Genomic DNA, 18,391 nt, shown 5'->3' with positions numbered 1-18,391 from the left:
CCCAGCAGCTGCACCACTATTAGCAATTGAAGGACAACTAAAGACCACTTTGGGCCTCTAATGAAACTTAATGCTCGCTGGGCTTTACCTGTTTATCCCGTTTTAACGATCAAAGTCATTGAAAAATGTGTGAACACATCTTAAAAAAAACACAGCGCACCAATACAATTCAAATTCTTTGAATTGCAAAAAAGACAGAGCACCAATACAATCCAATTCTTGGATTGTAAAAAAAAACCAAGAGCACCGCAATATAGCTACGCTCAGCTTACAGCTTCGCAGCTATAAAAAGATCAGGCCCAGCAGGGAAGACATGAGGCACAGACCACCTTTTTAGTAGATGGAATCATTCATCGGTCATACATCATCCCCTGTAATAAGTAGTCTTACAATCGTTTTTGTCTTAGAAACAGAAGTAAGTCCTGAATAAGATTAATTTAGGTCAAGCCGAAATCAAGCGTGAAAACTTACTAGAGAAGAAAAATCGAAAGACTCTTCTAGAAGAAAATGGTCAAGCAAAAATTATGCATTAAAAAAGCGCGCAGGTTTACAATATATGATTCAAACTTCGTTCGAGAGCAAGTTTTTGACAAGTTTTTCCTCAACATCCGGGTCGTAAGATATGGCCGCAAGTTTCTCCTCAATTTGTAATGCAGTAACAGAAAACTTAAACAGGAGAACTTCTTCCAATTTGTATAAATGCGTGATGTAGGTTTTTTGAAGCCCTTGAAAATAATTACTTGCACGTGATTGACCAGGGTTTTTGTTTACTGGCAAGGGAAAACAACCTTTTTATTTTTCAAAAAAAGAAGCATTTTTATAATCATTTTTTTGATACCGATCCCAGACCAAACATTATGTTGTGAGGATTTTGTTTTCGCCTAAACAAAACCGGGGTCTCAAGATAGTCAGTGTTGTGTAAATCCCTATGATTCAGGAATTCTTATCGTGAACGACTTTATGAGACCTGTTATCAAAAAATTTTTATCATACATATTATCAGTTCTCACACGATGATATTCCACATTAGCGTAAGCAACTCAAACTCCCTGCGATGGGTATACACATACCTGTGTGAGTTTGGGTTTTTCATCTGATGGTGTTTGTGATGTTGATTATGTGGATGGGGTGGGGGTGGTGCCCTGTTTTTGGCTGCCAGAGTGTAGTCTGATGCTGAGAAGACTACCATGGCCAGAATGACGTATATGAATGAGGTCCATAAGTAGATGTCAAGCAGACTCATCTTTATGTTGAGGTATTTTGAGTTGCGGTCCTGCTGTCTGTTTGTGTTCAAAGTCAGCATTGTCAGTATCTAAACAGAAGAAAAAGCTCGCAAAAAGTTTAAAACAACTATTTAAAAAATTCGATTGTTTGACTTTAAATGAATGGCTCGAAATATGTGGTCAGTTGCTCAATTTCAATGAATAAAGGCATGTCAGAAGGCTTCAACTTGTTAAATTTAACCGACAAAGGTAGAATAAACTGCTCCCAAAAACACACGGGAAGAGCTTTAATAACCATAGACTCACATTTAAGGAAACTACCCTAACAAAGGGAGAGGACAACATTTTTGAAAAAAAAGTTCTGAAAAATGCAATTTTTTATACACTGATTACCTTGGTATTTGGTTATGTTTTCATTACGACCACTTGATCACACGCTAAGACGTTTTTTGTGACTAATACCATTCGGCAACTATGTTTTGAGCATGAGGTCTTTTTCACTGCATTCTTAAAAAACTTTGGAAAACAAAGTCTCGTTGTTTGTTGCTTTTCATTGATTGCTGTAGTTCTCAAATACGCCGACCAAAATTTTATTCATTTAACTCACTTGATAAAAGAAACTGAGTTAGAAAATTAATCAATCAATCTCCGTTGTCCAAGAGCTGCAGGAAAAATTTCAAAGCTAATTGATCGAAATTTTGATCGACTGTTTATGGACAAAACATCGACACGCAAAAGATGTCAGCTTTTCTGGATCTAACATGTATCAGGTAAAAAAAACTGAACAGAATTTGGGTTTCTATAAAAAAAATGTCATTGAGTCAAAAAGTAAATGCATCTCAGTATTTATACGCATCTACTTTCACATCTTATTTGCATTACCAAATACTTTAAAAACTATACGGATTCCCTCAACTTGTAAGTAAACGATCGGAGCTTTTGAATGAAGCAATTAATTCCGAAAAGTAGGTGAAAATGTTACATAAATGACTATTGTTTTTCTAGATTTCAGAAAAACGATAGATCTGTTTCATTCAGTAAACAAACCTACCTCTATCCGTGGTTTGTTTTACCTTCATTGTCTTTATTGTTTGGTTTCGGTTAAATCAAATTAATTCTTCTGAGCCACTTTAGCCATATACTCGACTGGGCTTTTTCTTCAATCAATTTTCGCCGATCGATAGATTCATCGCAGAGATGTGAATTGTATCATTAGAAAGCTTGCCAAGCATAGAATTTAAAACTTAAAACGTTTTGCTGAATTTCACTCTATCTGAGAAGACACGCAAGTTTAATGTTATTGAATTTTAGCCTCAAATGCGTTCTTTTGATCACAATTTTCGTAACTTTGGCTGAAATGTTGAATAATTTTGCTAAAAACTATATTGAAGTTGTTAACATGTGTTTTTGATTTTGCGTTTAACAATTAAAAGAGTTGCTGATTTGTTTGAATTGACTTTTTTATCTAGACCTTTGACTAAAAGTTTGACAATTCAGCATATTTTCAAGAAAAATGTTACAAATTATGCTTCTTTAGCCCACTTTGTCCAAATTGACTGATAGTGCAGAAATAGATACTGCTCACACAGTCTTCAATTACTCAGGTGAGGGGGCATTTGTGCCTTCCGTTTGTAGGAAAGTGTTCTGGAACTAATAATTCGGCTGCCTTTTGTAATTTAAATCGGTATACCTCAAAATGCATAAAAATTTTTGACATACTAAGATTTTCGTTTGCCCAAATATTTTTTACGCAATTATTCGTAACAATTATTTTTTTTTTCAAACGGCCGCACAGCAATAGCAAGGCGAATTTTGTTCAAATCCTGGATTTTCGCTATGAAAGTGATTCGGATTGTCAGTTGGCTCTCATTGGTAAAATATTATGTTTTCTGGGTAAAGCTGGAAGTTTTTATGGCTCCAACAAAAATTCTTTAAAGAATTCTTAAAGTTTGTCACCATCTTTTTTCATTTTCCTCTCTTTTCCGAGTGAACATATGAGCCTTCTAAATTGATAGATGCTCAAGTCAAAAAAAATTAGCCAGAAAAGCACATTTCTTGCAAAAAATCTGCCTTGGGACTCTGATCAGTACTGATCTGTCATTCCACGACGTGTATTTCACTAAAGAATCACTGGTCATTACTGTAAACTTTTTCTGGGTGATCAAAAGAACTAAGAATATGTGGCTGTAGCAATGGATGCGATGCACATTTGAAAGTAGCAAGTCGTCAAAACAGCTTTAAAAAATCAAGTTGCAAACCAAACGGATTTGACTTTTAGAGGCCTTTTTAGAAGCGGAAGTAAGATTAAGAAACTTATCGGGCTTAGACAAAAAACAATGTACAACTAAAATGCAGCGTAAGGCAACGAATAAAAACAAGATTAATGAAAAACCGATCGATTCAATATTAATCCAGATTAGTGAAGATATACTTACAATAACCTAGACCATAATTTTTTCGTATAACTTTAGGTTAAAAGACTTCGAAAAATATTGTGGTTTTTATGTTCAGAATTCACATTAGAAGCTCCTCATTTAAATTTCTGATGAACTTAATACTTCCTTTCAATAAAAGCTCTTAAAGCGCAAGAAAAACTTTGATCTACTATTGTTTTCCTGCAACCAATATCTGTTGACAAAAAATCAAAATTTTACAAATTGGAAAATCAATGTAAACTTTTTCTTTTTGAGTTGTCCTTTGTGAAAAAAGTAGCGCTTAAGTCGATTTGGAAGAACTTATTTTTCGTTTCCGTTCTTTTGAAGTTCCTCTACAGGTTAGGAAATCGTAGATACCCCTTTATTGACATATACCACAGTAATAATGGCACCCGAAAAACACTCGTTTTGAAAGAATAATAGGTTAGCCTTTAAATATTGGAGATATCGAGCACAATTTTTGTGAATTCATCACATTATAAGTTTCTTTAGAGAGGTCATACTTCAGATGACGGCCTTCAAAACTTCAGAAATTGTCCCGAAATCATAAATCTTTGCAAAAACCGAAAAGATCATTATCAAAGTGACTTTCTTCCAAGCAAGTAGCAACACACATATTATAATGGAACCAATCAAAAATAGCTCTAAGATGTCCTTCAGCTAGAAAAGACCTTTCTATCAGAAAGTGACCAAAGTGCCTACAGGTTATGCACAGAGTTAATTAAATTTGAAAATTTAGGTTTCAGTTCGAATACTGAAAGGAGAAAATGTCACAATTTCGCTGAAATTGGATTACCTTTTGACAGGAAACCCAAAACCCCTCCAGCTAAAGATTCGAATATATTTGAATGAACAGGAACTGTCTCCGATGCGAATATGGTAATAACCCTGAAATGTATGGGTGAGTATTAAAATCAGGATCTTGCCAGGGGTTAGTGTCTGCGATTATCAGAAAATCAAAGAGAAAGGGTTGCCAAAAATAACCCACCGTAACCCTAAATCCATTATGCGAATTTGAAAGCAGTTCAATTACCATAAAATTTGCAAATATTGAAAGGCCGAAAATGGATTGGTTTTCTGCTTCGACTTCGACAGTTTCGAAGTACTTTTGGGTACTCCCCAATAATAGTGAGCGTGAAGATACATATTTAATTTTCTTGCATTAAAAGTATCATGAAGTTAGACTCAAACTTCATCTATCATTATAAAATTGATAAATGGTTTATGAAAGTTGCTTACCTGATCCTTTGAATTGTTTACTAACCAAAAATCAAAACATTCTTATAAAATTTTATTAAATTCCACTGAAATGTAAGTAGGCTCAGATAATCTGCAAAACTTTTACCGAAATAGTAATTAAAAATAACAAATACTAAACAAGACATTTCAAGCGTTTCCCTTTCCTAAATATTATTTTAACGCCAAAGTTTTGCTCAACTAGTTCGAAATATCACAAAGGATTTTCCAGAATAATGTAAAGGTTTGACTGACCCGGGAAGGAAAATACATCTATTAGCATATAGACCAAGATGCAAAAAAACGAAAATCAATTTTTTGCAACATTGAAAAGAAGACGGCTTGTGATTCCAAGAGTCCGCTCGTGACACAGAAATTCACATCGTCAATCAGATCAAACAGGAGTAGTAGGAGAAAGAGAGATAAGGTTTAGTTTCAAGTTAGGACAGTAATTGCGGAAACAGATAACATGAAACCATTGATTGGTGCCCCTAACTTTAAAACAAGAGCATTTTTTGGATTTTAGTTTGTTCTACTGTCTAAGGAACTAAAAATATTTCAAGAGAGACAAAAATTCCAGCGACAGGACCATCAATCTTATTGCTCACTTCAAAAGTTATGAGTCTCAAGCTAAGCGTTTTCAGCTAGTTGTGTGCAGTTTTTCAAGACTCCAATGAAACTCATTTAAGTTCCAAAACACTGTTGGTTCATCAAAAATGGTATATACCAATCCTATGCTTTTTCTGGGAAAAATAAATCATCGAAAAAAACTTAGGGTAAAAAATGGACTGTTTAATTGCAAAGCAGCAGTATTGCTACTTAACTGTTTAGTCGTATATTGGGTTTAGATCTGGCCGCTATAAATTAAATTTTTACAACTCAATGCATGATACCTGTGATTTTTGCGCAAGTTGATATAACTTTTCAATCTCATCTCGTTAGTTCTCTGACCAATTACAAAAAATTAGACCGTATAGATTATTTTCAGGATGTCGTTCGCACACAATAGTTGCGACACCGCTCGTCCACATTTCTGACTAAATTGTCCACCAAATGAGAAAAAGATAGAAAACTTTCAAAAAATCAGTTTTTGTTGGAAAATCATTGATTTATCCATTTAAAAAATCGCTTTTGCTCTAACAACTATACAAATGAAGAAACATTTCATTTGAGGGCCGATTATAACTGTCATTAAAAACCGTAAAAGACAAGACAAACAAAGTCAAATAAAAATAACAATAATTACTTACGACCAAAACTCAATGTCTATCCTTTTTTTAGAAAAACCAAAGAAAAAAGTTCAATCAGCATAAGATCAAAAAACAACTACACCAAATTACTTGCATTTCACCAAAAACAGATGTGGCAACTGTCTTTATGAGAACAATTAACAAGAAGAAAACAAAGAGAGCAAAGTTAGAAAATCCGTTTACACTTTTTGAAAACAATTAAATTCAAGGTCATGAGAGCAAATACCTATCAACTGAAATCAGTCAAAGATTTCATTTATACCTTCTAAGAAAACCATTGTGATCTATCATTATTCAGGATCTCATACGAATACAACGTAAACAAATAGAGAAAAAAGTCAAAGCCAAAGTCAAATTTTGGAGGAAACGGTGCGGAAGCCTCAAAAACTATTCGCTAAACATACTGAATAAATTGAATTTCACCTCAATTCAACAATTTTTTTGCAAAAGTCAATTTGTCATCAGTGTGCCATTGATTTGACGATCGGAAAAGACTGCAAAAGAGAAGCTCGAAAATCGTCAAATGTCAAAAAATAAACAATTTCACGAAAAGCTCGTATTATCAAAACAAAAACCGTTATTTAATTATTACAACAGCAACATAGACCTCCTTCTTAAACGAAAATACTCTGAAAAGTTGCAGAGATAAGAGTGAAAGTGACAATTTTTTTTTTAAAAAATTTTCTAAACAAATTTTATAAAATCCGTTATACATTACAAACGAAAGCACTCATATAAAAAAGTAAATATTTTAAATCGTAACTGACTAGGAAATCATTAATGACTTTAAGTCAAAAGTCTACATATCAACAATGAATAGAAACAGAATTCAAAAATTCACGATAAATTTTAAGCAAACGGTGTTGAAGCTAAAAACAACCATAATATTTCCGCTGTTATCGTTAAGTACTTTCCCTTGGCCTCGCATTGCAAATATATTTGATTTTTCATTAATTGAGGTTTTATTTGAAACCATTCTGGTCTGTAACTAACATTAAAAAAACAAAAGTATTTCCGAAAAAACTTCATACAGCGCCCCATTACAATCCGAATAAATTTCGAATTAAAATTCCAAAACTGGACCAAAACTAGTCTGAATAATGCTGCTTCCCCTTTCAAAAAAATAAGTGCAATAATTGTAACCAAAATAGCTAATTTGACCAAAAAGTCATTATATCAAAAATAAATGATAATTTTTGGATACCTATCGAGTTATATTAACAAAAAAAGCATTATGTATCAACTGAAAGCGTTAGATAGTTTATTTGACAGCTTCCTAGATACCAAATTAGGCAATTGATTAATTACACTCACTCATAAGACTACAAAAGAGCATCAAATGCTTTAAAATCTCAAAAATTTTTTAAAAAAATTAGAAAAATAATTTATCGGAGCCATGAAAATAATGAGCTTCACTAATGAAACACAATAGTTTCTCATAGGACATTATTTGACCATACAGAGATCTCTTATTAATTGCACTCTCAAATGAAAAAAAAATAAAATTCAGACAAAAAAATCACAAAATAAAAATTTTCCGAAAAGAAAGCCAAAATAAAATTCCAATCCATTTTCATTGCAAAACTCAACCATGAGAATAAAAATGGCCTAGCTATCAGTGCTCGGCTTTTAAGAAACTCAATTGTTTTAATTTATTGCAAAATAATTGTGTTTTGCAAACAAAAATCATTTTATAAGAAAAAAATAAATTTTGCATTTTTTTTTTATAAAAATCGGTTCAAATTAGCAAAAGACCGCAAAAAAGCTATTTCCAAAAAATTTTTGTTCGGAACAGGAGGTACAAATTGCCCCATTTCGGAGTAAAGGAAGAATGTGTTAACATTTTTTAACTGCATCACCGTGAAACTCGAAAAAGTGGACCAAATAGGCATATTTGAAGCCATTTTTTATGAAAAAAAGTAAAAAAGTGCTGAATTTTCAAAAATTTAGCCAAAAATTTTGCCAAAACAGCTGCTTCAAATAATTCACCAACTCTCTGCTTTACTTAAACGCAAAACAAATTGGACTATCTGAACAATTTTATTATAGTTCAGCAAAAATTCATCAAAACTTAAGCAGAAAATACGAAACATGTGAACAAAAGAACTAAAGTTAGGCTAACGTAAACATTTTTAAACCTCCGTAACTCCAAGGAAAACGAAAAATTCAAAAAAATTGTATTTTTGAATTCTACGCTTGACAAGCCTTCTAATGATACCTCTCACAATCCTGTACGATGAATATATCGATCGGCGGAAATTGACTGAACAAAAAAACCATTTGAACTTATAGTGCCTCCCCCCACTAAAGTGGGTCAGAAAAATTAACAGATTCAATTGTCTCCCACTAGAAAGGCGTTTACACTTCGTTTTCAGTTGAATAGATGAGATGCAATAATTAAGAGAGCGAAAAGAGAAAATTGTACGGTAAAGTTTCAAAGACAATTTAAGCTATTAGAAAAACAATTGACGTAGAAGTGCTAAACACCATCGAGGACCCAAAACACTTCATTCTAATAGAATCGTTTACATCCTTACTAAACAGTTAAATAACGCTCTTGTTTGTGTGGCTAGCCGACAAGAAGAATAACACATTTTGTCAAAAAAAAAACAAAGATCCTCTAGAACAAAGAAATTTCCAGTCAGAAAACCCTATAGCTTAAAAAGAACCCTAAAGAAAACAGACAGGCTCCGCCATTCATGACATAAGGTGACATGATAGCAAGAAGAACAAAAAATTCAGACAGATCTTCGACAAAACCGAGAGAGCTTTGACGAGTAATTAATGACAGAAGTATTAAAACTCCTTTCGTTACAATTGGGTCCAACTGCAAGGTTCACTTATACTTAAATTGAACGCTTGTAACCCAATAAGAAGGGCAAAATTGAGAAATTCAGTAAATTATTTTGAAATCTAAGCGTTAAAAACTCGGCTTTCGCTGTCATGTGGTATCTTCCTTATTTCTCTATGTTGGGTAAAAAATTTTGATCTTGGCTGGAGTTACAAAAATTCAGTCTACTAAATAGTTCCTTACATTTTCTTTGAAAATGTTGGAAAAGTTATTACTATCAATCGGGACGTCAATTGATCTGTCTTAAATGACAAATTCAGAACTTTAAGGGCAACCAGGCAAGATCCTAATATTTTGGGTGGTTTATATAGCAAATAATGTTCTTAAATAATTATGGGTCTTGAATGTAAAAAAGTTGGTTTTCCAATTGACTTTTACTTTTAGTCAAAATAATTAGTTTTCTAACTGTCTAAATAAAAAATTCAAACTAAATTAGTATTACCATTTAAATTAGTTAAAAAGCATAAACATTTATGTAATTCTAAAACAATTTTAGACGTTTCATTAACTGAAGCACATTTCGCTCAACTACCAAGAAGACTCATTTAATTCAGAGAGCCCAACTAGCGTTAAAAAAATAACACTTATAATGTCAGTTTGTCTAGAATAATGACATTTAAAACTTATATTAAGTTGATTGTAAACATTATTTAAAAAATTGACCATTTTTGACTTTTCAAAATGTGCTCACGATAGGCGAAGCGTCACGAAGTCAGAGGCAACATGCGTGCTCAATATCGCAGATGAAAATCATCGAATACTATTGATGAATTATTTTGCTAAGTGTTGTTCAAAACTCATTGTATGCTAATTGGTTTTACCTTTTATTGATAGCAATGAACTCTATTGAAAAGAAAAAGTTTCCCATTAGGCTATTGAAAAAAAATTCATTTACAGAACCAAGATTACTAAAAAAGTTTTTCGATTCAATCTGCAGCTCTGCGATTGTAACAGATATTTGAAAACATATTTATTCCATTTAGTCCACAATTGAAACTCGCAATTCAAAAAATACTATAAGAGAAACATAGCTGCCAGAATCTGTATAAGTTATTCCCGCCTCTATTAGCTGCTCCCAAATAACCTTCATTTAGAGTGACACACATTCACTTGACCTAATCTCGTTGAATTAAAGTAAAGAAAACTCAATTTCAAAGTGAAAAGGTCATTTTTGAGAGTGAGGTAAGTCACGTGAGACCAAAAACTTAATCACGAAAATGAACAAAAAAACTCGCTCCATTAAGAGTGAGAAGTGACGTCACACACGCATTTCACTTGAAATTGCATGAAAGAATGAACAAAAAGCAGCTTTGAAGTGGTTGTGACGTCATATGGTCGTAACAAAAATCATGACGAGGAAATAAAAAACATAGCAGGACAAGTTCTGACGTACAATTTAAAGAATTTTCTCTGACTAAACAGAAAAACTAGACCTAGAATGGACTAAGAGTGAATTGAGAGAACCATTTTTAAAAAAAATCAGATAAAAAAATAAGAAAAAAAACAAAAAAATAACAATGTCAAAATGCCGCAAGTGTGAACAAAAAAACCACTAGAGAGAAATGAAAATTCAATTCAAACACAAACTAGGCCTAGAATGAGCTCTGAATGGATTGGGAAAACCATTTAGAAAAAAATCCAATCCAAAAAACCAAAAAAACAGTAAAAACCAGAGTGAAATTGCCGCATGTGAACAAAAAACCACTACCAAGAAACCGAATTTTTGTTCAAACACCATTTTCGCACTCTACTTTAAAATTAGAGCAAAAAAATTCACACCGCAAACCCACTCGCTTTTTCGCTCCATTTCCTGTTTCAGCGTAACCAAAATCACTACTCCAATTTGACTTCAAAAATCATGAAAATGTGTGAACAGATCTTTAAGAAAAGACAGCGCCCCAATTTAATTAAAATTCTTTGAATTGTAAAAACATAGCAGGACAAGTCCTGACGTACAATTTAAAGAATTTTCACTGACTAAACATAAAAACTGACCTTGATTGGACAATAAATGGATTGGAAACACAATATAGAAAAAAACGCGAAGAAAAAAATCGAATAAACGGTGAAAAGTAGACCTAGAACGGACTATGATTGACCTGGGAAAACCATTCCCAAAAAAACCAAACCAAAAAATCAGAAAAACAATGTCAAAAGGCCGCATGTGAACAAAAAATGAACAACGAAAAATTGAAGTTTGTTTCGAACAAACAACCAGGTCTAGAATGAACTATGAAAGGATTTGGAAAACCATTTAGAAAAAATCGAAAAAACAGTACAGTCAAGTAGCGAGAAATCGAAATTTTGTTCGAATACCCTTTTTCACTCTACTTTAAAGTTAGAGCAAAAAAGTTCACGCCGCAAAACCACTCGCTTTTTCGCTCCACTTCCTGTTTCGGCGTGACCAAAATCACTACTCCAATTTGACTTCAAAATCATGAAAATGTGTGAAGAGATCTTAAAAAAAGACAGCGCCCCAATGCAATTCAAATTCTTTGAAATTTAAAAACCAATAGAAGGCCAATAATAGCCACAGCCATCGCCGTGCGTCTATTAAAAAGATCAACCTAGTGGAAATCAGGTTATTAGTATAACCGACGAATATTGGTGAATTTATTCGTAATGTCGGCAGGCAAGTTTTTTGAGGTAGCTTGCTACCCTGATGGTTATACTTTCATTAAGGAGCTTCACATAATGTTATCGGATATCAATATAAATAAAAACATATCTGGAAACTTAAACTAAAAAAAACAAAACCAATTTTGGCAGACCTTTTGATTAACTTTTAGTAGTTTCTGCCTTCTAATTAGTTACTTTTTTTCGTTTTATCTTTATATGACGGTAGTAGCCATATTAAATTTAAAAGCTGCCCCGACAACTCAATTAAATCAGGAACAATTGAAGAGAACAGATGGATAGTTTTCTTGACTATCCAAGTGTCAGCAGAGACAATTTTTTGTTTACCAATAAAATTTGCGACTCATTTTTTTTCATAAACTCAAGTAAAATATTGTACCATATAAAACGCAAATATGATGTTGCCGAATAACAAGCACACTGAACTTCAATACAGTACAACTGGATTTTGTCAGAGAATGACTTTAGAAAATAAAATTATTAAATAGACAATCTTTAGACGATCAATCAAACAACAGGCGGCTTGCGCAAGCCTGTTCGTAGCAAATAAGTTCACTAATTCTCAAATTACTTGAAGAAACGACAAAATAGGGAAAAATAGGAAAGTTAGAAAAAAAGAGAAAATGGAAAAACAGTTTTCAAATGGTCTTATTTTCAGAAACAGGTTCTAATTTGGTTTCACTGTTCATTTCAAGGATCAAATTTCAAGGCATTGTGTTTTGCAAAACAATAGTGAAATGAACTTTTTTCAGCTTGTCATTTTCAAAACGAAATTAAGAAAAAAAAATTACACAAAAAATTTATCGCAGCCATTTTCATCAAATCTTTCCTTTTTCTCACCTGTGAATATTAATTTCAGTAATATTTGACCTTTTCTGAAAACGTATTGAATATCGATTAACAAACAAACCCAGCAGAGAGCTGACAAAAGTTGCCGTTGGTTCCAAATTCTCAATTAACAAGGCGGCTAGGTAATGTGCGATGGCACATAAGGTTCCGACCCCGCCCATCCACAATTTTGGCATAATTGTCTACCAAATGAGGATCAGATAGAAAAACCCAAAAATTTTTTTTTGCGAATCCCAAAACAGCCCAAGTCTTTTCCAAAAAATTCTGTATGAACGATAAGACAGTCTCCAAAGCAAATAACTCAGTGGAGAAAAAAATGATGCATTAGATTGCTGTAATATGTCAATATTAAGAAAGCGAGTCAAGATGAACAGCAAAATCAAACAACAACAACAACAAACATTTATTACATCAAAAAATTTATGTCCCTCTTAAAAACTAAATTTAATAACAAAGTCAACATACCGTCAGATAAACCTAAAACTAAACAAAAATAACATATAAATCACCAGAAAACATATGCTACCAGTCCATAAAAGGCTTGGTAAAAATTATACAAAAAAGAACAAAAACAGTAAAGTAAAAAAATTAAATTATTTTCTTGAAACAGTTAACTTCAAAGTAAAAAATACCATTAGGAATCAATTAATATTACCACAAATTCACCATTACCACTGCTTCAATAGATGGGCATTAGGACCTGTCCTTATTCATTTTTTAAAGCGGCTAAAGAGAACAACAAAAAAAAAACAAACAAAATTTCAAGTGAAACTTGCCAGAAAACGCTGTCAAAACCGTCAATCCATATTTTGGCCCTCAAAATATATTCGATTGCACCTTTTTCAAACCAAACAGCCATAGTGTAGTAAGCGGCCATTCATAAGTAAGACTAGGTAACAAGTAGACAAAATCGAAGTGCTAAAGTATGTAATACTTTTAATTTTTTTTCGAAACAAAATTACTTTCAATGTCATGAAAGGCATTAATTACAAAAAGAATTATTTAAATAGGGTCGTTTGTTCATGAAAAAAAGCTCTCGAGACAATTATCCAGAATATTTCTTGCATCTACAAAAAGAACGTCAAATATGACAAAAATCAAATTAATTTACTTTTTTTGTGAAAAACCGGTGTCGAAGCCAGTAAGGTCATAACAAATTCTTTAAAAAAAAGATTTTGGGACACCAATCCCTTTTATTCCCTTGACATCCATAATGTCATATTTGACCTGCATTTAAATAACGAGATTAGGTAACAAAAAGAAACATAGAAAGAACAAAATTGCGAAGTTAAAAGGTTTTTTTTAATTTTTGGAAAACGATTGTTTTCAAAGTCATGAAAGCCATCAGCTATCTACTAATATCAGAATATCAGTTCTTCTATTCTTCCATAAAAAGCCAATGAAAGCTATCACTATACAGGAAATTTCATACGACCGAAACGACAAAGTATAAATGACAGTTAAAGACAAAATTAAAAATTTCAATTGATTTCTTCAAGAAAGAGGCGTCGAGGCCGTTAAAACGATGATGTATATATTTCAGGATCTTAATATGTATAATTGTGCCTTACTCTGAACGCTAATAATGTGATATGAGAACTGTCAATAATGTGATAATGTGACAAAATTAGAAAACGTGAAAAACTGGCAAATATCAAAACAAACAAAAAGCTGAATCTCGTAGTATCAAAGCCAGAAAACAATAACTTCAGGCTTAAAACTGCAACCTAGAATAAATGTTAAATCAGTAGAAAGAAGAAGCATTCTTTCTTTGCTGACACTAAGCTGGAAGTTGAACAAATTAAGAAAAAAATAGAGGAAAATTAATTAAGCCATTATTTATTGAAAAGTCAATTATTTTTAAAAATAGAAACGACCATAAACTTTTAAGTAAAAAACTAAATGCATTAGCTTGGAGCTGCTTAGTAAGCGATTTGGTTGGACCTTTCACTCCCGAGCTTTGATTTGATATGTTCTGTTCTTTATTATTAAAAAAAATGTCTTTTTTTAAAAAAAAAAGACCGACTGATTACAACCCGATTTTTTTGGACTGTAACAGTCCAAGAATGGCCCAAAACTAGCCCTGTTAATGCTTTCTGTCCGTTAGGAACAATAATTTTTTCGAATGTTGTAGATATAGATAATTTGTTAGTTGAAAACTCAAAATAAATTCTGCATTTTTGATAATCAACGAGTAAAGTTAGCAAAAAACGGCAAAGTTTTAACTACAGAGCACTCTCAGTGGACTCTGAAGTAGAAATAGCCCCCCTCTGAGTCTAAAAAGATTGTATGAGTATTGTTTGGGGGTGTACTGTCGGCAAATTTAATAAAAGTAGACTAAAGTAGCTTATTTCGTGCTGTTTTTGATGAAAAAGGCTAAATTTTGAAATGTTTATCCAGATTTTTTGACCAAAAAAATTAAATCAAAACAATCAACAATGCTTGTTCGTCTTCAAAAATAAAATCAACGACACTATTCTTAAAAATTATAACAAATTTCAGCAAAATTGACGAAAATTTAGGCAAAAATTCCGGAAAATGTGAATAAAAACAACGTGAATTCACTCTACTTTTCTCAGAAGTTTAAACCTCGATAACTCCCTGTAGAAAACGAAAATTAAAAAAATCTTTTTAATTCCATATTCTACGCTGGACGAGCTTTCTAATGATACCAGCCTCAACTCTCTACGATGAATATATCTATCGGCGAAAATTCACGGAACAAAAAAAAACCCATTTGAGTATATAGTTCCTCCCCCCTCAAGAGGGTCGGAACAATAATACAAAAAAGAGACTGCTCTGCTAAAAGTCAAAATTGTGTGCTATTTTTGTTGTATTCAATGTTGGCCACAAACATTCGTTTAATGAAAAGGAAGAGCAATGAGAAAACAGGGATACTCAGAAAGGCAGACTAATAAGAGTGATTTTCAAATACAGAGCGCTGCTACACCTTGCATTTATGGGCTTACCTCAATTCTGTTTTTGATTTTTCTTTTCGAAAACTATTTTTCTTTTCTTTACATTGCCTTGCTATGCTCCAAAACACACCGAGTAGAATGTTTAGAAACACGTTGAGTAGAATGAACAAAGTCTGAAACTGTCCGGGAGAAGTCAAACTTTTCTCTAAATTATTGTTTAAAACCGGCAGTTGTTTTAAGCGATAGAAAATTGTCTGTCGAAGAAAAATTATAGTATGACACGACTTGTCAAAAAATACAACAAATGATTGGAAAACTGGCCTCACTGCTAAATACATTATAGAAACAGCCTTTGATAATTAGCAGAGCAAATACCAAAACACTAAGATGAGGATTCTCTGGCACATGCTCTTCTTCAATTTTTTATAAAGAATATTGGTCGACTCAATTAATGCAATATATTGCTCACTTAATGTTTTAATATCGGCACAATTAACAAGAGGGACAAACTCTAAAAATCGATCTGACGCTCGCGTAAAAGGACACCAGATAAGCAGTTTCTCAAAGATTGACTTTCCGTGATGTCTCAGAAAAAAAGCGTTTACTTCATAAAAACATTTAACTAAACAGATCAAACTCTATGAGCAAAAACTGCTGAAAATTAAAAAGCTTCTTCTATTAATAGTACAAAAGGAACACGTAACAAAGGCAACAACAAATGCACGCAACAAGGAAAAGTTCACAAAAGTTCACTTTCTAAAATTGCTAGTATCAAGACCAACACCGGATCAACTCAAAACTGAAGCTATAAAATAGATTCCAATTCTACTAATTTAAACGATGAAAAGCCAAATTCTCAGCAAAAGTATCCTGAGGGACAAACAGGAATAATTATGATAAATCGATGGTATTTTCCCAAAAAAAAATAAATAAAATGAAAATTTTGGAGAGTTAATTAAGAAAACAAATGAGTAAAATTGGTTCGAAGTTGCCTCCTCAGGGAGCGAATGAGAATGGTCATGAATAAGATTAGAACAACAAATGTACGCACAAAAACGCGTAAAACCCAAAAGAAAATTTAGATTTTTCAAACACGTTTTTAAATATTTTCAAACACAATTGAAACGTTAGAAACCATATCAAACCATTAAACAGCCTCCTTATTATTCTGCAGAGAGAAAATAATGTATCATTTTTGGCACTAAAACACAAGGCAGCAAACAGGACAACTAAAGGGGAAATACCCAAAAAATCACAGATTTTGAAAATAAGTGAAAGCACTTGAAAATAAGTGAAAAAAGTGAGAGTTTTTAAAATGTTTGCCTTGAAAAGAAACCGTTAAATAACTTCAGTTCTTTATGCTTTTTGAATCAATGAGATCTGTCACCAAGATGAATGAGATGCAGGACAAGAAACAATAATTAAAGAAACGAACACAACCAACAAGTCACAGCCTTTAGCTGCCGAATTATTGAGTCAAACAACTGCAACTAACCAACACAATAACATATATGCCAGCGTATGAACTCTGAAATGCCAGCGGATGAGATCAAATTGCCTCTCATTGACAAAAGCGAGCAAATCCTTAAAAAGAAACAGCCCTTTAATACATTTCGAATTCTCTGAACTGTTAAAACATTTAGGAGTCCAATAATAGTCGGCTGTGAAGACAACTAAAGTAAAGTTTAGGAGCTTTTTAATCGACTATATAAAAAAAACCAGTTGGACGAAATCTGTTTACAGTTTCGTTTTCGAAATCGCATTCAAATCTTCATAAAGGACATAACGTTCCCCTTTTTCTTAGCATCAAAGAACAATATTTCTGATGGGACAGAGAACAATTTTTCTGATGCGATAGGTCTCTCTTAAAGTTAGCAATAGATACAAATAAACCACATGGAGAAAAAAGTCGCTTAATTTTTTGCTTGTTTCCGAAAAAAAGTAATGTATGATAGTTTTCCAAAATAGTTTGCTTATAGGAGGTTTACTTTAAGCAGGAAATTTGAGCCAAAATATAGCACCAATTTTATTAAGTAATACAGTAAAATTTTAAGTTTGTTCCAAATCTGCAGCTTTCCGGCAACGGCTTTTCCTTAACAATCTTTTCTTCGTTTTCATTCCATCAGAGTATCCCGCCTGCTAAAGTTGTTAAATTATAGAACTTTTTATATGAATTAAAACTAAATATACAAGCCACAAAATTTCGTTCCTGTTTTCTCTCCAATTTGTAAACAAAACTTGAAAATCTAACCGAAGAAAAAACCTGCCTCGTATATAAATTCCCCCCATTTTTGAAAAAAAATGTTGGAACAATGGGCAGACCTAATAGTCAAGGGATGCATCCTAATTCACGCGAAAAATCATATCACCTTAGCAAAATTTTTATCGTAACATACCCAGTGGATTGCTGGAAAAAGCCGCCATTGCTTCCCATAGCACCAATTGGGACTGACGGACGGAACAGGAAAACAATGATAAAAATTGGTTGCTGTACAAAAAAATCAAGTGGGACTAATTTGATTGGATTTTGCAGTTATGCATAATCCCGTTTCCTAATGAGCGGATGCAGGGGCTAGCATCAATGCCAAAACGCATTAGAGATGTTAACAAAGACATAAGAGAACAAAGTTCAAGTAGTGGTCATCCAAAGATGGGATTTATTGGTCATTCCGTTTTAAGTTTGATTCCGTTTTTCGATACCAACCCTTTTCACTTTAGGTTGCTTTGATGAACAACTGCTATTTTAAAACACTTTGAGCAGAATAAGCGAAGGGTGAAATTAGCCTAGTGAAAACAAAAACAGTGCGAGAAATTTTTTGAACAAGCTGTGAACTAAGGTGAAAAGAAATTTTCGACGTAGTAAGAAAGCGTAGCAGGACAAGCCCTGTTTTATAATGCAAAGTATTGAAGGGAACTGTTGAAAATTCCTCAATTGGCCAACACAAGAATTGAACAGCACAAGCCAAACAACAATTTTTATCAAAACAGAAAT

The 18,391-nt window shown here is 32.8% G+C and overlaps 1 protein-coding gene across 11 annotated transcripts in view; it reads right to left on the bottom strand.

Moving 5' to 3' along the window:
* Positions 1-18,391, bottom strand: part of LOC142337728 (gamma-aminobutyric acid receptor subunit pi-like) — a 107,765-nt gene that overhangs the window by 5,220 nt on the left and 84,154 nt on the right. For all 11 annotated transcript variants that reach the window (XM_075387197.1, XM_075387194.1, XM_075387195.1 and 8 more), the window contains one exon: positions 1,071-1,312. In XM_075387197.1, the coding sequence (XP_075243312.1) occupies positions 1,071-1,312 (242 nt within the window). The remainder of the gene's footprint in view (positions 1-1,070; positions 1,313-18,391) is intronic.

The sequence above is a fragment of the Convolutriloba macropyga genome, chromosome 4 (genome assembly GCF_964194025.1).
Source record: "Convolutriloba macropyga chromosome 4, txConMacr16.3, whole genome shotgun sequence".
In the NCBI taxonomy this organism is placed as follows: Eukaryota; Metazoa; Xenacoelomorpha; order Acoela; family Convolutidae; genus Convolutriloba; species Convolutriloba macropyga.
The sequence above is the reverse complement of the archived record's forward strand: the minus strand, read 5'-3'. Positions and strand labels throughout refer to the sequence as shown.